Here is a 20,296-nt window from a genome sequence, read left to right as displayed (position 1 = left end):
ATTACTTTGAAGAATCTCAAATATAAAATATATTTGGATTTGTTTAACACTTTTTTGGTTACAACACGATTCCATATGTGTTTTATTCATAGTTTTGATGTCTTCACTATTATTCTACAATGTAGAAAATAGTCAAAATAAATAAAAACCCTTGAATGAGTAGGTGTCTTTTGACTGGTACTCTACGTTTGTGTACACCGTGAATGTTGATCTGTAGCTATTAAATCAGTTCTGTAAAGATGCGTAACATGGATCAGAGCTGACACAATGACGTGGGCTTGTTTCCAATGTGGATTTGTGGACAAATATACCCCCTGACCTCTTCTTAGAAAATGATGTAGGATTTAAAAAAATAATAAATGGGTACTCTTATCTTAACACAGCAACATAGCATTCACAGACTCAGTTTGAGAATTGTTCTAGTTTAAAACATTGATCACTGTCTGTCTGGCATCTTGCATCTAATATTCACTTATGATTCATATTTGATGTCTTTTCAGCCACAATCTCCAGAACAGGCACCTTGATGCCACGCAAAGCCAAGGTAGGCACTGTAGATCATAAAATATTCAGAAGTCCAGTTTGAAAAAATTCACCAAAGGTAACAGAATATGATATACAGTAGATTCTGTAGAATGAATTACTTTTGATTCCAAACAGCCAGGGTCATATTTGGACCTTTCTTACAGTGCAAAAGTCAGAGCCAGAATGTGGGTTTAAATGATTAAACATCTTTTTTTCTTGTAGCTCATGCAAAAGGCAGATGACAACTTTAACTCAACTAGGAAACAGTCGGTCGGGGCCCAGTTTAAGGTAAGGCAGACGTCGACTTTGTTACACATCTGGATTTATACATTTCCTATTTCTGAGTGTTATATTTCAAAATGATGTATGAACAATAATGAAAACCCCTGTAAATATGCCTACCTATAGACTGAACTGCTGTCAAATAAATATGCACATATAATGGTTAGTGTGTCATACCTTCAGCACTCTCTTGCTGTGCTGATGGAGAAGATGTTTGTTGCCAGTCCTCACTTTGTCCGCTGCATCAAACCTAACGGCAGCAAGCTTCCTGATCAGGTGGACAACAAAATAGTCATGGACCAGGTGAGAACCAATACTTAATATGTTATTTTAGATGTACTGTAGGCATGTCTATCTTACATTACCTTCATCAGTAGCAGCATTTCCTTTAGATTATTTCCTATGCTGGATGCACAAGCCTGAAATGACACCAGTCGTTTTGTGCATTTACAGTTTGACCCCTTTTCAGAATAATCCATGCTTTCAAAAGCTAAGGAAATGGTACATTACAAAATCTACACTACCGTTAAAAAGTTTGGGGCCACTTAGAAATGTTCTTGTTTTTGAAAGAAAAGCCCATTTTCTGTCCGTGAAAATAAAATTGATCAGACATACAGTGTAGACATTGTTAATGTTGTAAATGACTATTGTAGCTGGAAACGGCAGATTTTTTGTGTGTAATATCTACATTGTAGAGTTGCAAAGAAAAAGACATATCTCAGACTGGCCAATAAAATATTGAAATGGGCAAAAACTGGGACATGCTTAACACCCCGGCCATCCTACAATCCAAGCTTGATGCCCTCAATCTCACACACATTATGAATGAACCTTCCAGGTACAACTCCAAATCCGTAAACACCAGCACCCTCATAGATGTCATCCTAACTAACTCGCCCTCCAAACACACCTCTGCTGTTTTTCAATCTCAGCCATTACTGCCTCATTGCCTCCATCCGTAATGGGTCTGCGACCAAACGACCACCCCTCATCACTGTCAAACACTCCCTGAAACACTTCTGTGAGCAGGCCTTTCTAATCGACCTGGTCGGGGTATCCTGGAATGACATTGACCTCATCCTGTCAGTAGATGATGCCTGGCTATTCTTTTAAAAGTGCCTTCCTAACCATCTTAAATTAAATAAATGCCCCATTCAAAAAATGTAGAACAAGGAATAGATATAGTCCTTGGTTCACTCCAGACCTGTCTGCCCTTGTCCTGCACAAAAACATCTTGTGGCGTTCTGCATTAGCATCGAATAGCCCCCGTGATATGCAACTTTTCAGGGAAGTTAGGAACAAATATACACAGGCAGTTAGGAAAGTTAATGCTAGCTTTTTCAAACAGAAATGTGCATCCTGTAGTAGTAACTCAAAAAGGTTCTGGGACATTGTAAAGTCCATGGAGAAAAAGAGCACCTCCTCCCAGCTGCCCACTGCTCTGAGGCTAGGAAACACTGTTACCACCGATAAATCCACTATAATTGAGAATTTCAATAAGAATTTCTCTACGGCTGACCATGCTTTCCACCTGGCTACCCTTACCCCAGTCAACTGCCCGGCACCCTCCACAGCACACCCCCAAAGCCCCCACCCCCAAAGCTCCTTTACCCAAATCCAGATAGCTGATGTTCTAAAAGAGCTGCAAAATCTGGACCCCTACAAATCTGCCGGGCTAGACAATCTGGACCCTCTCTTTCTAAATGATCTACCAAAATTGTTGCAACCCCTATTACTAGCCTGTTCAACCTCTCTTTCGTATCGTCTGAGATTCCCAAAGATCGGAAAGCTGCCGCGTTCCATCCCCCTCTTCAAAGGTGGTGACACTCTAGACACAAACTAACTACAGACCTATATCCTATCCTACCCTGTCTTTCGAAGGTCTTCGAAAGCCAAGTTAACAAACAGATCACCGACCATTTCTAATCCCACCGTACCTTCTCCGTTATGCAATCTGGTTTCAGAGCTGGTCATGGGTGCACATCAGCCACGCTCAAGGTCCTAAACAACATCATAACCTCCATCAGATAAGATACATTACTGTGCAGCCATATTCATCGGCCTGGCCAAGGCTTTCAACTCTGTTAATCACCACATTCTTATTGGCAGACTGAAACAGCCCCTTGGTTTCTCAAATGATTGCCTCGCCTGGTTTACCAACTACTTCTCCTGATGAGTTCAGTGTGTCAAATTGGAGGGCCTGTTGTCGGACCACTGGCAGTTGCTATGGGGTGCCACAGGGTTCAATCCTTGGAGCCGACTCTTCTCTGTATACATCAATGATGTTACTCTTGCTGCTGGTGATTCTCTGGTACCTCTACACAGGCGACACCATTCTGTATACTTCTGGCCCCTCTATGGACACTGTTAACTAACCTCCAGACGAGCTTCAATGCCATACAACTCTCCATCCGTGGCCTCCAACTGCTCTAAATGCAAGTACAACTAAATGCATGCTCTTCAACCGATCACTGCCCGTACCTGCGGCTACAGGTTATAACCCACTGGCTACAGGTTATCTGGCAAGTCTCTGCCAGGTAAAGCCCGCCTTATCTCAGCTCACTGGTCACCATAGCAGCACCACTCGTAGCACGCGCTCCAGCAGGTATACCTCACTGGTCACCCCAAGCCAATTCCTTCTTTGATCATCTTTCCTTCCAGTTCTCTGCTGCTAATAACTGAACGAACTGCAAAAATCTCTGGCCGGAGACTCATATCTCCCTCACTAGATTTAAGCACCAGCTGTCAGACCAGCTCACAGATCACTGCACCTGTACATAGCCCATCTGTAAACAGCCCCATCTATCTACCTACCTCATCCCCATACAGTATTTATTTATTTATCTTGCTCCTTTGCACCCCAGTATCTCTACTTGCACGTCATCTTCTGCACATCTACCATTCCAAAGTGTTTAATTTCTATATTGTAATTACTTCGCCACCATGGCCTATTTATAGCCTTAACCCCATTATCTTACCTCATTTGCACTCACTGTGTATAGACTTTTTGTTTTTCTTTTGTTCTGCTATATTATTGACTGTTGTATACCATGTTGTTAGTATGTGTCGAATTCCTATGCTTTATCTTGGCCAGGTTGCAGTTGCAAATGAGAACTTGTTCTCAACTAGCCCACCTGGTTAAATAAAGGTGAAATATATATTTGTAAAGAACACAGACACTGGATAGAGGAACTCTGTTTAGAAGGCCAGCATCCCGGAGTTAATGAAGCTGCAAGTTAAGGACTTGTGAGACACTCTAATGTACTTGTCCTTTTGCTCAGTTGTGCACCGGGGCCTCCCAGTCCTCTTTCTATTCTGGTTAGATCCAGTTTGCGCTGTTCTGTGAAGGGATTAGTACACAGCGTTGTACGAGATCTTCAGTTTCTTGGCAATTTCTCGCATTGAATAGCCTTCATTTCTCAGAACAAGAACAGACTGACGAGTTTCAGAAGAAAGTTCTTTGTTCCTGGCCATTTTGAGCCTGTCATCGAACCTACAAATGCTGGTGCTCCAGATACTCAACTAGTCTAAAGAAGGACAGTTTTATTGCTTCTTTAATCAGGAAAACAGTTTTCAGCTGTGCTACCATAATTGCAAAAGTGTTTTCTAATGATCAATTAGCCTTTTAAGATCAACTTGGATTAGCTAACACAACGTGCCATTGGAACACAGGAGTGATGGTTGCTGATAATGGGCCTCTGTACGCCTATGTAGATATTCCATAAAAATCAGCCATTTACAGCTACAATAGTCATTTACAACATTAACAGTGTCTACACTGTATTTCTGATCAATTTGATGTTATTTTAATGGACAACAAATGTGCTTTTCTTTCAAAAACAAGGACATTTCTCAGTGACCCCAAACTTTTGAACGGTAGTGTATGTGAACTGCACAGTTTAATGCGAAAAGTTTTATAAACACAGTATCGGTCTATATTGTGGTTTGGGCCAACTCCAGAGAGGGTTGTGTTCAGTACACATGAAATGGAAGAAAATGGACTGAAACTATCTGAACTTGACCAATAAGAAACACTTTGCAAAGCGTTTTGCTTCAGTGTGCCCTAATGAACAAGACCCAGTCCCCAGTATGGTAATCAGTGGTTAGCTAAGCGGCAGCATCTAGGCACTAGGCTAGTGTGTCAGTGTCTGACTGACGGGTGGTGTGTTAATAGGATGTGGATTTGGCCCCAGGGGAGGGTTAGTATAGCCCTGATGAAACAATGAAGCTGGTCAATACCCTGCCGTCAGTGAACACTGCTGTCTAATCTGACAGCAGGGTTCTTTCTTCCCCCCCTCTCTCATCTATAATCAATGCTTTTTAATATGATTGTCTAGGCCTGAACTGATATAACAGTACAATGCAGTGTTCGCGGTTGGGTAGGCAATGGTTTAACTGAAACAGTGGTTAATAACTGTGACATTTGTGGTGGGTAGTCTGTGTTAAAGCTGATTTAACTTCTTATTCATTACATATGTATGTGGTTATAATGGCATGATATTTACAATGTTCATCAATTGGGCTCTCTGCTCTAGCTCTATTGCCCTCCATACGCAAGACTAGGTTAAGACTATGTTAAATCGTTTTGTTTTTAAACAATCCCTCCCCCTCATCACCATCATAACTGTGCTTTATGTTACATCGCCACCTGCTGTTCAGCGTTGACATTGCATTTAGTTGTTGAAGTAAGTCCTGAAGGTCTCTGATATGGGCATCAGTTACACCTGATTCTGCTTGGGGTATGTGGAACATACACTGCTCAAAAAAATAAAGGGAACACTTAAACAACACAATGTAACTCCAAGTCAATCACACTTCTGTGAAATCAAACTGTCCACTTAAAAAGCAACACTGATTGACAATACATTTCACATGCTGTTCTGCAAATGGAATAGACAACAGGTGGAAATTATAGGCAATTGGCAAGACACTCCCAATAAAGGAGTGGTTCTGCAGGTGGTGACCACAGACCACTTCTCAGTTCCTATGCTTCCTGGATGATGTTTTGGTCACTTTTGAATGCGGGCGGTGCTTTTACTCTAGTGGTAGCAAGAGACGGAGTCTACAACCCACACAAATGGCTCAGGTAGTGCAGCTCATCCAGGATGGACATCAATGCGAGCTGTGGCAAGCAGGTTTGCTGTGTCTGTCAGTGTAGTGTCCAGAGCATGGAGGCTCTACCAGGAGACAGGCCAGTACATCAGGAGATGTAGAGGAGGCCGTAGGAGGGCAACAGCCCAGCAGCAGGACCGCTACCTCCGCCTTTGTGCAAGGAGGAGCAGGAGGAGCACTGCCAGAGCCCTGCAAAATGACCTCCAGCAGGCCACAAATGTGCATGTGTCTGCTCAAACGGTCAGAAACAGACTCCATGAGGGTGGTATGAGGGCCCGACATCCACAGGTGGGGGTTGTGCTTACAGCCCACCACCGTGCAGGACGTTTGGCATTTGCCAGAGAACACCAAGATTGGCAAATCCGCCACTGGCGCCCTGTGCTCTTCACAGATGAAAGCAGGTTCACACTGAGCACATGTTACAGACGTGACAGAGTCTGGAGACGCCGTGGCGCAACGTTCTGCTGCCTGCAACCGGCATGACCGGTTTGGTGGTGGGCCAGTCATGGTGTGGGGTGGCATTTCTTTGGGGGCCGCACAGCTCTCCATGTGCTCGCCAGAGGTATCCTGACTGCCATTAGGTACCGAGATGAGATCCTCAGACCCCTTGTGAGACCATATGCTGGTGCGGTTGGCCCTAGGTTCCTCCTAATGCAAGATAATGCTAGACCTCATGTGGCTGGAGTGTGTCAGCAGTTCCTGCAAGAGGAAGGCACTGGTGCTATGGACTGGCCCGCCCGTTCCCCAGACCTGAATCCAATTGAGCACATCTGGGACATCATGTCTCGCTCCATCCACCAACTGGTTGCACCACAGACTGTCCAGGAGTTGGCGGATGCTTTAGGCCAGGTGTGGGAGGAGATCCCTCAGGAGACCATCCGCCACCTCATCAGGAGCATGCCCAGGCATTGTAGGGAGGTCATACAGGCACGTGGAGGCCACACACACTACTGAGCCTCATTTTGACTTGTTTTAAGGACATTACATCAAAGTTGGATCATCTGTAGTGTGGTTTTCCACTTTAATTTTGAGTGTGACTCCAAATCCAGACCTCCATGGGTTGATAAATTTGATTTCCATTGATACATTTTGTGATCTTGTTGTCAGCACATTCAACTATGTAAAGAAAAAGTATTTAATAAGAATATTTCATTCATTCAGATCTAGGATGTGTTATTTTAGTGTTCCCTTTATTTTTTTGAGCAGTGTATATTATATGATAACAACGGATAATTCAAATGTTTCCAGCTAAGGTACAACGGCCTGCTAGAAACCATCAGGATACGAAGAGATGGCTTCTCCTGGCGACCATCGTTCAAAGAATTTGCTCAGAGGTGTGTGTGTGTGTGTGTGTGTGTGTGTGTGTGTGTGTGTGTGTGTGTGTGTGTGTGTGTGTGTGTGTGTGTGTGTGTGTGTGTGTGTGTGTGTGTGTGTGTGTGTGTGTGTGTGTGTGTGTGTGTGTGTGTGTGTGTGTGTGTGTGTGTGTGTGTGTGTGTGTGTGTGTGTGTGTGTGCATTAATTGTAACATGGCTACTAAAATCTTGGCCAACACAAAATATTTGATGCATGATATTGCTGTGCACTGCAGTTTTATTTTCAGCACACCGTGCTAAAATATTCTGTCTCCCCTCTTCAGGTTCAACATTCTGCTGATCAAGCCAGATTTACCACTAACCAAGGAAAGGTATGTATGTATTTATTATTATTTATTTTTTAACCTTTATTTAACTAGGCAAGTCAGTTAAGAACAAATTCTTATTTTCAATGGCCTATATATAAAGACACTTGCACCCGTTCCTGCAATTAAAAAAGATGCCATACACCATGTTAGGTGATTTCGTAGACATTTGTCCATCTTATTAAATGTAACCTGTGTGGTTGGTGTCTTTTTCAGCTGCATGTCCATCCTCAACACTACTGAGATACATGGCTGGAAGTGTGGGTAAGGCTTCATTAGTTGCTCTTGTTGTGTTCAATGAATTGGTTTAGACAATGATTTGCCACAATCAGTCTGGGAAGACTAACTTACTTACTGCTGACTCTTCCTGTTACAAATCTTTCATAACTTCATCCAAGCATGTCGTTTGGGCTGTATTCCAATCAGATTATTCAGGTTTTTATGCTGGAAGGAACAAGTCAGTGAATAGTTGATTTAGATTTCAGTTTCAATATATTTGGATCGCTGCCTCCATTGAGACATGGGAACACATCACTAATAATTCTCCCAGGTTCCAACTCGCCTAGTCCAAAATGCAGTCTTATAAAACTGTCAACTGAGAATCAGTCTGTCAAAAACAGCTCATTCTTCAGTTAACAGCTGTGTTGTTTTTGGCTTGTGAGGACAGCTCAGGGTTTATATTGAGTAAAGATCGTTATCTCTTCTCGGTTCCCGCTCTTGGTTTCTCCTGCTCTGTGGCTCTTTAGAAATGTCCAAAATGATACTACATGACCAAAGGTATGTAGACAGACACCAGCTCGTTGAACATTTCATTCCAAAATCATGGGCATTAATATGGGTTTGGTCCCCCTTTACTGCTATAACAGCCTCCACTCTTCTGGGAAGGTTGTCCACTAAACGTTAGAACATAGCTGTGGGTACTTGCTTCCATTCAGTCACGAGCATTAGTGAGGTTAGGCAATGATTTTGGGTGAATAGGCCTGGCTCGCAGTCGGTGTTCCAATTCATCCCAAAGGTGTTCGATGGGGTTGAGGTCAGGGCTGTGTGCAGGCCAGTCAAGTTCTTCCGCTCTGATCTCGACAAACCTTTCTGTATGGACCTCGCTTTGTGCACGGGGGCATTGTCATGCTGTAACAGGAAAGGGCCTTCCCTAAACTGTTGCCTCAAAGTTGGAAGCACAGAATCGTCTACAATGTGTATGTTGTAGTGTTAAGATTTCCCTTCACTGGAACTAAGGGGTCTAGCCCAAACCATGGAAAAACAGACCCGACCATTATTCCTCCTCCGCCAAACTTTACAGTTGGCACTATGCATTGGTGCAGGTACCGTTCTCCTGGCATCCGCCAAACTGATTCGTCCATCGGACTGCCAGATGGTGAAGAGTGATTCATCACTACAGAGAACTCGTTTCCACTGCTCCAGAGTCCATTGGCAGCAAGCTTTACACCACTCCAGCCAACGCTTGGCATTGTGCATGGTGATTAGGCTTGTGTTCGGCTGCTCGGCCATGGAAACCCATTTCATGAAGCTCCGTACAAACAGTTCTTGTGCTGACGTTGCTTCCAGAGGCAGTTTGGAACTCGGTTGTGAGTGTTGCAACCGAGGACAGATGACAGATGAGCTGTTGTTGCTCCTAGACGTTTTCACTTCACAATAACAGCATTTTTATAGTTGACCGGGGCACTTCTAGCAGGGTAAAAATTTGACAAACTGACAATCCTGTGACGGAGCCACGTTAAAATTCACTGAGCTCTTCAGTAATGCCATTCTACAGCCAATGTTTGTTTTGTCTATGGAGATTGCATAGCTGTGTGCTCGATATTATACACCTGTCAGCAACAGGTGTGGCAGAAATATCCGAATCCACTCATTTGAAGGGGTGTCCAAGTACTTTTGTAAATATAGTGTATGAATATGGCTTAATGACAGTACTGAAGTTGATTGGAAATCTTTCTCTAATTTTCTATCTGATTTAACAGTGCTTTATGCAACAATTCCCCGTGCAAATAATGCTCAATATCTATAAACATTGTTTTAACTGTCTCCCCCTTTTTGTGGCAGCTCGTCTCGTATGTTCTTTAAGTATTGGCACCAGGAGGAGTTGGCCAGGCTGTTAGAGAGACTTGGCAAGGCAGCACTTGTCATCCAGAAAGGTAAGGGCCACAAACTGTAGTCTCTGGAACATAATCTCTCAAATGTCTGTCAAAGTAATTTAATTGCCATCTGTGAGATGTTGCTGCTTTTGAACTCAGGCCTGAGGGTAAAAACCCTTTTCAGGTCTGTGGACTAGGTTATAAACATTGAAATCAATCACGATGGGACATGATTAAACAAACATTACCATCAGCAAGATGCTTGCAGTTTTAAGGGCTACCTTCAGTCTTTGCGTTGCGACCCCTCACCCCACTGCAAGATAGATGATGATTTCTCTGGCATACTGTCCGGTATCTTGATTTCATGGCCTGTGCTTACTGTAGCATCATTTTGCATCGTAATGTGGTCCTTTATCACAAATAGCATTCATTAATGTTTCTCTCCTCCCTACCTCTCTCTCCTTTCTATGTCTCTTGTCACTGCATCTCTCTCTCTCTCTTGACATTCTCACTGTTGCTGTGTGTTGCAGACTACCGTTCACTGCGCTGCAGGAGGAAGTACCTGTCCTTGCTGGTGGAAGTGCACAGACAGAGGCAGGCCCAGAGAGAGAGGGCAGAGAGAGAAGCCAGGGAGGAGGAGGAGGAGAAGAGGAGGGAGCGGGAGCTGGAGGAGGAGATGAGGAGGCGACTGGACATGGAGCAGGAGAACAAGAGTAAGGAAGCAGAATATCTCTCTCTCCCTCTCTTACTCACCTATAGTGCATTTGGAAAGTATTCAGACATCTTCCACTTTTCCACTTTTTGTTATGTTACAGCCTGATTCTTAAATGTATTTAAAAAATGTTTTTAGAAATATGAGCAAATTTATTAAAAAAATTAAAACAGAAATATCTTCTTTACATAAGTATTCAGACCCTTTGCTATGAGACTCGAAATTGAGCTCAGGTGCATCCTGTTTCCATTGATCATTCCTTGAGATGTTTGTACAACTTGATTGGACATGATTTGGAAAGGCACATACCTGTCTATATAAGGTCCCACAGTTGACAGTGCATGTCAGAGCAAAAACCAAGCCATGAGGTCGATGGAAATATACATATAGCTCTGAGACAGAATTATGTCAAGGCACCGATTTGGGGAAGGATACCAAAAAATTCTGCAGCATTGAAGGTCTCCAAGAACACCATGGCCTCCATCATTCTTAAATGGAAGAAATTTGGAACCACCAATACTCTTCCTAGAGCTGGCCACCCAGCCAAACTGAGTAATCGGTAGAAAAGGGCCTTGGTCAGGAGGTGACCAAGAACTCGATGGTCACTCTGACAGAGCTCCAGAGTTCCTCTGTGGAGATGGGTGAACCTTTGAGAAGAACAACCATCTCTCCAGCACTCCACCAATCAGGCCTTTATGGTAGAGTGGTCAGACAGAAGCCACTCCTCAGTAAAAGCACATGATGGCCTGCTTGGCGTTTGCCAAAAGATTGATGAAGAGAAAAAAAACTATTTCATTCATTTTAGAATAAGGCTGAAACATGAAAAAAGTCAAGGGGTCTGAATACTTTCTGAATGCACTGTATCTCCCTTACTGACAATTCACCTACTTGTTCTGTTTCTCCCTAACGCTGTTCTAATTGAGTTCTTTACCTCCACCCTTCTCCAAACTCTCTGTGCACGTTGACAAACACATTTCAGTCTGACTTAGATCAATAATTCAGCATTCAAGAATGTGTAATGATCCTTGTCACTCATTGTATGAGTACACTGAGTGTACAGAACATTAAGAACATTGTCCTAATATTAAGTTACACCCCCCTTTAGCCCTCAGAACAGCCTCAATTCATCAGGGGTGTCAAAAGTGTTCCACAGGGATGCTGGCCCATGTTGACTCCAATGCTTCCCAAGGTTGTATCAAATCCTGTGGGTGGTGGACCATTGTTGATACACATGGGAAACTTGACACAAACCAGTCTGCCTGGCACCTACCATACCCTGTTCAAAGGCACTTAAATCTTTGTCTTGCCCATTCACCCTCTGAATGGCACACGTACACAATCCATGTCTCAAGGCTTAAAGATCCTCCTTGAGTAGCTGTAATTTTTCAATCAATACTTCACTGGAGGACTTTCTTCAATACAACACAGATATTCAATGATATACAGTTGAGTCTGCACAAGAACGTACTAGAAATGGAGTTGAAGTTCTCACCAGACCGTGACAATATTCTGAAATGCATTTAGAATAATAAACAACTTTTGTATCTTTGGTTTTTGATGTTATGGTCTCCTCCCCTTCATCTACACTGATTGAAGTAGATTTAAAAAGTGACATCCAATAAGGGATCATAGTGTTTACCTGAATTCACCTGGTCAGTCGATGGCATTGAAAGAGCAGGTGTTCTTAATGTTTTGTACAGCCAGTGTAGCTTTGAGTGCTGTGTTAATCTGGGTGGGTGTGTGTGTGTCTCAGGGCCATTCTCTCCACCTGTGCCCCTACCCAGGAAAAAGAAGCCACAGCCCCAGCCTCGCTCTACCCTGCCCACTGCCACCCACCTGGCTCCTGTCCCACGGCCCCGCAGCAAACAGTTTGAGGTGAGCCATACTCAAGAGTCTACACCGGTAACCTTGATTTTAATTGAGAACTGTAAGAAGTCATTTGCAGGGAGTAATCTCATGTTGAGCCTCTCTGTTTTAAACATCTCTGGTGCTAGCCAGCACTGGCTAGCCCACAGACAGCATGTTGGTGGGAACCATGCTATTGACTGATCTTGTACCCTTTGGCAATCGATGTCCCACTCTATACCCTGACATCCACTCGCAGTCTTTGATGACTAAATTTGACCCTAAACTGAGCCTTAAACGACCCTACGATTTATGATTCCCTCTGTCTCTCCCAGGCCACTCCCTTTGACAACCTGGAGGTGCATATTGAACTGGCTGAGCTGGTGGGCCAGGTAGGGGGAGAGGAGCGAGCTAGGGAGAGGAGCAAGAAGAGGAAGAACACCATCCGCTGGTTCAAGGAGACGCAGGCCCGCAAGGTGGTCCACAATGGAGCCTTCCCCTGCTGGTTCCATGGCATGATTACACGCAGGTCAGTAAGAGAGGATGTCAAATGCACATGTATGCAAATTCTCATTCAGATTTAATTGTGGTTTTAACAAGTCTCTCTGTGTATGTCTCCTCTATAGACAAGCAGAGGATTTGATGACGGACAAGCCTGTGGGCTGTTTTCTGATTCGTGTGGGACAGAGCCGGGAGGGCTACACACTAACATATAAGTAAGACTGAGGATGACAAACTGGATTTGAACACAGATTCATCCACCAAAGACACATGAGACATTAAACCCCTAACCTCCCGTTTGGACCTCATCTTTTGTGACCTATGTGTACCCTTTGACCTTGGCCTCTCCGTCTATCCACTGTCAGGGGGGCGAACCGGTGCAGGCACTTTATGATTGAGATGCAGTCCAACGGGAAGTATGTGATCCTGGGGGAGGATAAAGCCCACCCCTCCCTGCCTGATCTGGTGCAACACCACAGCCAGGTGGGCATCAAGCCCTTCAACGAGCTGCTCAGCACGCCCTGTGGACAGGTCAGCATCGGGTCAAACCCTTTTAGGGTCTGGCTCCTGTCAAATACTGTATTGAATATACCCACAGTTGAACAGGGTCTGCCAGGACCTGTATGCAATACTGAACAGTAACAATGCATCGTCAAACATTTATGCATTTTATGTTGTCTGGGAAGAGCCATAAGCTGTTCAGAAAGCTTATAGCAAGTATTTTATAATCTACAATCTACATGCATGGACTGATTTAATGTAAGCAAATTTGAATCTGCTGTTTCAGACATGTGACCAGAACACAGACTACGAGGACTTGAAGGGCCTGGACCTCCTGGCTACAGCCAACCACGGGAGCCCCAAGTCTGGGGAGGAGGGTGAGTCAACCCCCGACTCTGTCCACCTGGAGCTCCAGCGGCTCTTCCTGCCCCCGGGGCAGGGCCCCAGCCTGGAGTCCCAGAGACCACCTGTCCTCAGGCGGATATCTGACCGAAGACACCGGGCCGTGGCTGGAGGAGGGGAGGCCCGTGGAGGGAGTAGAGGGGAGAGAGGAGAGGGGGAAGAAGAGGAGGACGAGACTGACCACAAGAGCAGGTCGTTCCCCCGGTTGTATCCTTCCATCCGATTGGCTATGAGGGAGATCCAACAGGTGAGAGGCAATGATAAGGAGAGGGAAGAGGGAGAAAGGATGGATAAATGGAGGGAAGCGAGAGATGAAGGCAGACTTTAATGTGTGATTGGACACATGGTGTTGAGTTGAATGGCCTATGTATTAATGCTGGATCCAGGTTACCATTGTTTATCAATGAAATTACACACCTTGAAATGTCAGTCTATAGAACTGATTGGGTGCATTTGGTCTGTGCTAGAACTGGTGTAGGTACATCTGCGTATAGATAGCAGTCGTATATGGTGTTGTTGAACCATTAAAGGGCATCTGCACTTCCTGATTTGACCTTGTTATTCATCCATGCTCATTAAGAAATGCCAGTGGCCATGGCTGGAGGCAAATAAGAGTTGTCTTGGCGGGTGTGGTTGTTTCTGCCATTCAATCACAACAGAAGGACAGTAGCTAACCAGTTTGAGTTGAAACATTATTGAAAGCAAGCTGGCAACATGCATCAAATATGTAATAGGTTTGCATGATTATGAGCTAGCTAGCTAACAGGGAGCAAACCTGTCTTCAGGTACAATGTTAGCTATGCATATCTTCCTCTCTAATTTGTATGTATTTAATTTAACTTGTGCACCACCCTATGGGACTCCCAATCACATCCGGATGTGATAAAGCCTGATTCGAACCAGGTACTATAGTGACGCCTCTTGCACTGAGATGCAGTGCCTTAGACCGACCACCCAGGAGCCCTAATAAAGGCTGATGGAGCAGTTCAGAATGCTCCATCGTTCACATTTTAGCGCAGCAATGTGCACATGGCAGTAGACCTGTGCGCAAATGTTCCAAAAATTCCATTTGCGGAAAAAATGTTCTAAAATGCACACCACTCATGCGAGCGGTTTCATGGACAGAGATGAAATGTAGAAAGAGGGGAGATCTAAAGATGCAACAACCATCATGGGTTGCTAATATAACTAGGATAATGTCTTTGACTGATAGACAATGATAGAAAGTTGAAAGAAAACCAATAGAACAGGAGAACTCTATGAGGAAGTCTTTATAAAATAAACGTCTCCACATTTCTATGGTGCATTTTGGCTATAGGCTTTTCTTTGAAGCAAGGTAAGACATGCCTCATAATATGAAGTCAAGTTTCTCATTTTAATAAGAGGGCGCCTTTCCTTCGGTGGGCGGGCCGTTTAAGGGAAATTTTGGCAAGGACCGAGTATACCCACTTCTCCAGGCGCCACTACACCACTGCTACTTACCAACAACACCAGTCTCAGGGTTGATTGTTTGACAGCCCATATCCATATCCTGGCAATCTGTCAGGTTTGTTGAATAACTTTATGGACTCCCATGCACACAGCCAAAATGGGAATCCCATTTTCACTAGAGTAGCTACTTCCCAGAAAGGGCAAGTCTGAACCACCTTGTCTGGGGAAGAGGTACCAGTTAGCAAGTTGCTTTGAGTGACCCGGTGCCCCATGTGGTCAGGGGTGTACTGATTTCTGACCATTCTATTGGTCCTCCTAAGGAGATGTCTCTGCCTGCCCATGGTACTGTGCCATGCAAAGCGACGCAGTCACTTACCAAACTCTGTTTTGGACGACACTTACTTTATGAACAATAGTGGTGTGTGTAAAATCACTGGGGGGAAAAAAATAAAATAACATATTACAACCTATGTGTTGTGATAATTGCATTGTTTGCTCTATAACCTGTTAGTTCACGACCTTGATATATATATATATATATATATATATATATATATATATATATATATATATATATACACACACACATACAGTTCAAGTCGGAAGTTTACATGCTTCTTAGCCTAAATAAATTCAACTCCATTTTTCACAATTCCTGACATTTTAATCCTAATAAAAATTCCCTGTCTTAGGTCAGTTAGGATCACCACTTTATTTTAAGAATGTGAAATGTCAGAATAATAGTAGAGTGATTTTTATTTCAGCTTTTATTTCTTTCATCACATTCCCAGTGGGTCAGAAGTTTACATACACTCAATTAGTATTTGATAGCATTGCCTTTAAATTGTTTAATGTGGGTCAATCGTTTCTGCAGCATTTTCCAGATGGCCAGGATCAGAGCCCTCTATCTCTCACAGTACCACCAACCCCTCCTGGAGGAGGACCGGTAGGTCATAGTTCTGGCATGCAGGGCATAACATTGTGCAATATATTGTTTTTAGACATGTCTCGATCAAGTAGAATAGGGAATGATGTCAGCTCTATTAATTTACATTTCATTACGTTCCCACGCAGCCTCCCAAAACACTATAATGTTGTGCAAGTCTGAGTGTGCACGCCTTTCTTCTTGCATGTATTTTATATACATATAAATAACCAACCCCTTTTCAAATAGAAACAAGTATTTAGCCAAGCAGTGGTTTACACTGTCTTATGCTATTTTTGTGTCTGTTGCAGATTCATAACCCATGGGATGGAGGGAGTTAATGCTATTTGTTGTTTTTCCCCAACTGAATGAGTTAACTGGACCATATTCTGTCTAAGCTTTATCCATGAACAAATTATAAGGAGATACATCCTTGTTTACTAGTATTTTATTTTGTAACGATTTAAATTGATGTGTGTTAAGGGGTTTTATGTTTCTGATTGTATTGTTTGTTTATTTAAATGTAAATTATGCAGTGGGAATGTTTACATTCTGTGATTTACTGAATATTTTTATTTGTTTACATTTTAGATATCTGGTTGTCCTCAAGTTTGTTTTTTCCCCCCATCATAATAAAATCTGCATGAAAATGCTTCGGTGTTAACACATCATGGCTCTTTCACTTCAGTCATCAGTGAGTTTTTTTTTACCGTTAAAGAATCAGCCAATAGGCACGCAGACCTGTAGAGAGGAGTGGTTTTGTTTTTTAACTGATATATTTCCATCCAGTGACCACATTCAGAGTAGTAGACAGATCACAACAGGAAAACAGGAGTCTGACACTGTGACATAGATCTAAATCAACCAAATTAGACAGTGGCATATGTCTAATCAACCAGATACTGTAGGACTCCAAATCTCCTTGATGGATCTCAGGGTTCTGGCTTTTGTGCTGTGTGTCACCATATACTCCATCCAAGGTAATGTGAAAATGTGTATTTATATACTGTGTGCACAACTCCAGTCCTTGAGGGGCATGATCTTGCTGGTTTCTAATTGATTCAGTATTGATGGATTTTCATTAGGCATTTTTGGGGATTGGTTATTCATCTGTTACTCCGGAATATCATGTGAATTCTGGATCTTTGTGTAGTTCTGACATGGTTACTGTAATGAATGAACTGCCTCTTTCAGGAGCCATTCCAAAATGTTGTGTTGGGACATCCAGGAACATTCCTTTGAGCTTACTAATGCGAGTGGAGCGATATGATGTCCAACACAACCATGGTGCATGTGAGATCGACGCTGTTGTGTGAGTCCTCACCACTTGTTCTGTAATGTCACAATTTCTCGAAAGAAAATAGTGCATGTAGGCAGTGGTGGAAAAAGTACTCAATTCTCATACTTGAGTAAAAGTAAAGATATACCTTTAATAGAATATGACTCAGTCACCCAGTAAAATACTACTCGAGTAAAAATCCAAAAGTATTCGGTTTTAAATATACTTAATTCCATTTACTTTTGATACTTAAGTATCAAAAGTATAAATACTTTGAAATTCCTTATATTAAGCAAACCAGACAACACAATTTTTTATTGATCGATAGCCAGGAGCACACTCAAACATCATTTACAAATGAAGCGTTTGTGTTTAGTGAGTCCGCCAGATTAGAGGCAGTAGAGCTGACCAGGGATGTTCTCTTGATAAGTGTGTGAATTTGACCATTTTCCTGTCAAAATGTACTGTAACAAGGACTTTTGGATGTCAGGGAAAATATATGGAGTGGAAAGTATATTATTTTTCTTTAGGAATGCAGTGAAGTAAAAGTTGGCAAAAATATAAAAAGTAAAGTACAGATACTACTTAAGTAGTAGAACGCCACTGCATGTAGGGCAGGCTACTGTCTTTGCTAACACAACAACCCCATAGGCTTGCCAGAAAAGATAGACAAGCTGCTCTAACTTGATTATCCTGAAATGGCTTGGTAGCTAGTTATTAGGTTGGGAGATTGAGAACCTGACTAGCTAAAGCCAACTTCATAAAATTGCTAGGTGGCTTGTAGTATACAGAAACATTTTGTTTTTTAAAAATGTATTTATCATGAAGGAATAAATAGGCTACTGTACATGGCTTGTTCTAATTAATTAATTTACAAACATACCTCCTGTGAGGTGCCCATCACTTGCAACTAAAATCATATCAAACTCTTTCTCCTCCTCCACTGATGACTGTCTGCACCACAGGAGGTTGCTGAAGGGAGGACATCTCATAATAATAACTGGAATGGAGTAAATGGAATGGTATTAAACAAATGGAAACCATGTTTTTGATGTCTTCAATACCATTCCACATATTCCTTTCCAGTCGTTACTATGAGTACGTCCTCCCCAATTAAGGTGCTACCGGCCGCCTGTGGTCTGCACACACTATAGTGTCTAGCGTCCTGTCTACCATATCTCTGCTCCGTGGTGCACCTAGGAAGGAACCACTTACTGGGAAGAATGGGTGGTGGTGGTGGTGGGGGTACTTTTGCCTGGTCCAGTCATTGTGCCCCCTCCTGAAAATACAGCTGACAGATCTTTTTTATAAACAATTATAAAATGAAGTTTAGTAAATCATTTAACATCTGGAGAAAAACATGTGGACAAATCTGAGCAGATCGATGGGCATGACACCTCTGGTCTTATCTTTCAAGATTCCCTATTCCCTACTTCTGTTACACATGCCAATAACCATAAGACTGGTGCGGTGCATTCCAGATACACATTAGAGTTCCATCATCATGTTAATGTGGTTGATTAGATGCAAAATACTTCTTCAGGCATTGTAAAGATCAGAGAAGTACCTATATCTGGACTGCACCCTCAACATCCCACTATCTTCTTGTACTGTAGATTACATGCCAATGGGAGGAAGTACTGTGCAGACCCAAGAGTGAAGAAGGTCCTGGGAGTTGCCATGCAGATTAGGAAAGCTCAACTGATGCGGGAAAAACTGAACTCAATCATGAGAAGATGAGGGTATAGATCCTGCCAGTTCCCTACAGTGGAGTCACCGTGACAACTTTGATTAATGTGTTTTAAATTCAAGTTTTTTGTTCTGTTTACACATTAAAAAAATATTTCTTTTAAATTGCCTTTTTATAATGTTCATATTTCAATCATTAATAAATTAACTGTGATTTTCAATTAACCCTAATTAGCTTTTGCTTTATTAGCCAACTCAAATGTGGTGAGTGACCAGTGTAACGGATGTGAAACGGCTAGCTTAGTTAGCGGTGCGCGCTAAATAGCGTTTCAATCGGTTACGTCACTTGCTCTGAGACCTTGAAGTAGTAGTTCCCCTTGCTCTGCAAGGGCCGCGGCTTTTGTGGAGCGATGGGTAACGATGCTTTGTGGGTGACTGTTGTCGATGTGTGCAGAAGGTCCCTGGTTCGCGCCCGGGTATGGGCGAGGGGACGGTTTAAAATTATACTGTTACACCAGCAATAACAACTAAAAATTGGTGAGGCTGAACAAAATGCACATGGATAGATTAAACAGCTTGTTGAACCTCCGATCAGTGAATTACTTCCTCTTCAACATAGTGATTTAAATGAGTCAGTGGTTGGTGATCTGATCCAGGGTTTCCACTCAAGCAGCATACTTTGTGTTAATTAATTACTCTCTAGAAGGCACTGCATTCCCCAAAACATTGATTATTGGGTTTACCCATTAAATTATTGGGAGCATATAGAGTATATGTGACTTATTTTACAATTCATTTCTTTTAACCATATGGGTTACACCCCAGTGAAATATGAGAAATAAAGTATTAAAACAATGGAAAGGATTTGAATGCATTATGTTTTTAAATAATAAGTTCTACACGTTCTTGTTGATGGAACGTTTTGAAGGATTCCAAGCCTTGCTGACAGCAGACGACATCCTGAAAAAAATAGTAATGAAGCTTCTCCTCGGTTTAGAAATGAAGACTCTACTCAAGTGTAAATGTGACAGCTTTGGCACTGCGCAGGGTGGCTGAGACGGAGAGAAAGGTGATATGAATATCAGCAGACCTACATAGTTTGTGTTCATCAAACGTGTTGGATTTGACATTTTGAACATTGAGATATTAAAGACATGATAGAGCAGACGATATTATATTAAGGAGTGAGATCTGTAGAAAGACTGAGTGGCTTTGGAATGCTGGGGGGATGGGGAGAGCACCGTGTTGATTCAGGAAAGATAGACATCTGTGGATCAGGTAAGGTCAGGAGGTGAGGTGAGGTCAGATCCCTTTTAAGGGA

At 42.8% G+C, this 20,296-nt stretch overlaps 1 protein-coding gene and 1 long non-coding RNA gene across 3 annotated transcripts in view; both read left to right on the top strand.

Annotated features, from left to right (window-relative positions):
* The window catches only part of LOC127919575 (myosin-IIIb-like), a 31,202-nt gene extending 14,527 nt beyond the window's left edge, over nucleotides 1-16,675 (top strand). The window contains exons 10-24 of one of the 2 annotated variants that reach the window (XM_052503311.1): nucleotides 501-544; nucleotides 748-813; nucleotides 991-1,110; nucleotides 7,168-7,253; nucleotides 7,556-7,603; nucleotides 7,814-7,861; nucleotides 9,659-9,750; nucleotides 10,221-10,403; nucleotides 12,156-12,277; nucleotides 12,583-12,776; nucleotides 12,874-12,963; nucleotides 13,114-13,279; nucleotides 13,536-13,898; nucleotides 15,957-16,028; nucleotides 16,319-16,675. In XM_052503311.1, the coding sequence (XP_052359271.1) occupies nucleotides 501-544; nucleotides 748-813; nucleotides 991-1,110; nucleotides 7,168-7,253; nucleotides 7,556-7,603; nucleotides 7,814-7,861; nucleotides 9,659-9,750; nucleotides 10,221-10,403; nucleotides 12,156-12,277; nucleotides 12,583-12,776; nucleotides 12,874-12,963; nucleotides 13,114-13,279; nucleotides 13,536-13,898; nucleotides 15,957-16,028; nucleotides 16,319-16,348 (1,724 nt within the window). In that variant the 3' untranslated portion in view covers nucleotides 16,349-16,675. The remainder of the gene's footprint in view (nucleotides 1-500; nucleotides 545-747; nucleotides 814-990; nucleotides 1,111-7,167; nucleotides 7,254-7,555; nucleotides 7,604-7,813; nucleotides 7,862-9,658; nucleotides 9,751-10,220; nucleotides 10,404-12,155; nucleotides 12,278-12,582; nucleotides 12,777-12,873; nucleotides 12,964-13,113; nucleotides 13,280-13,535; nucleotides 13,899-15,956; nucleotides 16,029-16,318) is intronic. The other variant, XM_052503312.1, reaches the window with a different exon arrangement.
* Nucleotides 16,676-16,791: 116 nt separating this feature from the next.
* LOC127919576 (uncharacterized) lies at nucleotides 16,792-19,839 on the top strand. Its single transcript, XR_008103352.1, has 3 exons — nucleotides 16,792-16,987; nucleotides 17,202-17,319; nucleotides 18,903-19,839. It is a non-coding gene; the product is annotated as an uncharacterized LOC127919576 (long non-coding RNA).
* Nucleotides 19,840-20,296: the final 457 nt, after the last annotated feature.

This window comes from Oncorhynchus keta, unplaced genomic scaffold, assembly GCF_023373465.1.
Source record: "Oncorhynchus keta strain PuntledgeMale-10-30-2019 unplaced genomic scaffold, Oket_V2 Un_contig_17123_pilon_pilon, whole genome shotgun sequence".
Taxonomy (NCBI): Eukaryota; Metazoa; Chordata; class Actinopteri; order Salmoniformes; family Salmonidae; genus Oncorhynchus; species Oncorhynchus keta.
Note: the sequence above shows the minus strand (reverse complement) of the source record. Positions and strands in the feature narration are given on the sequence as shown.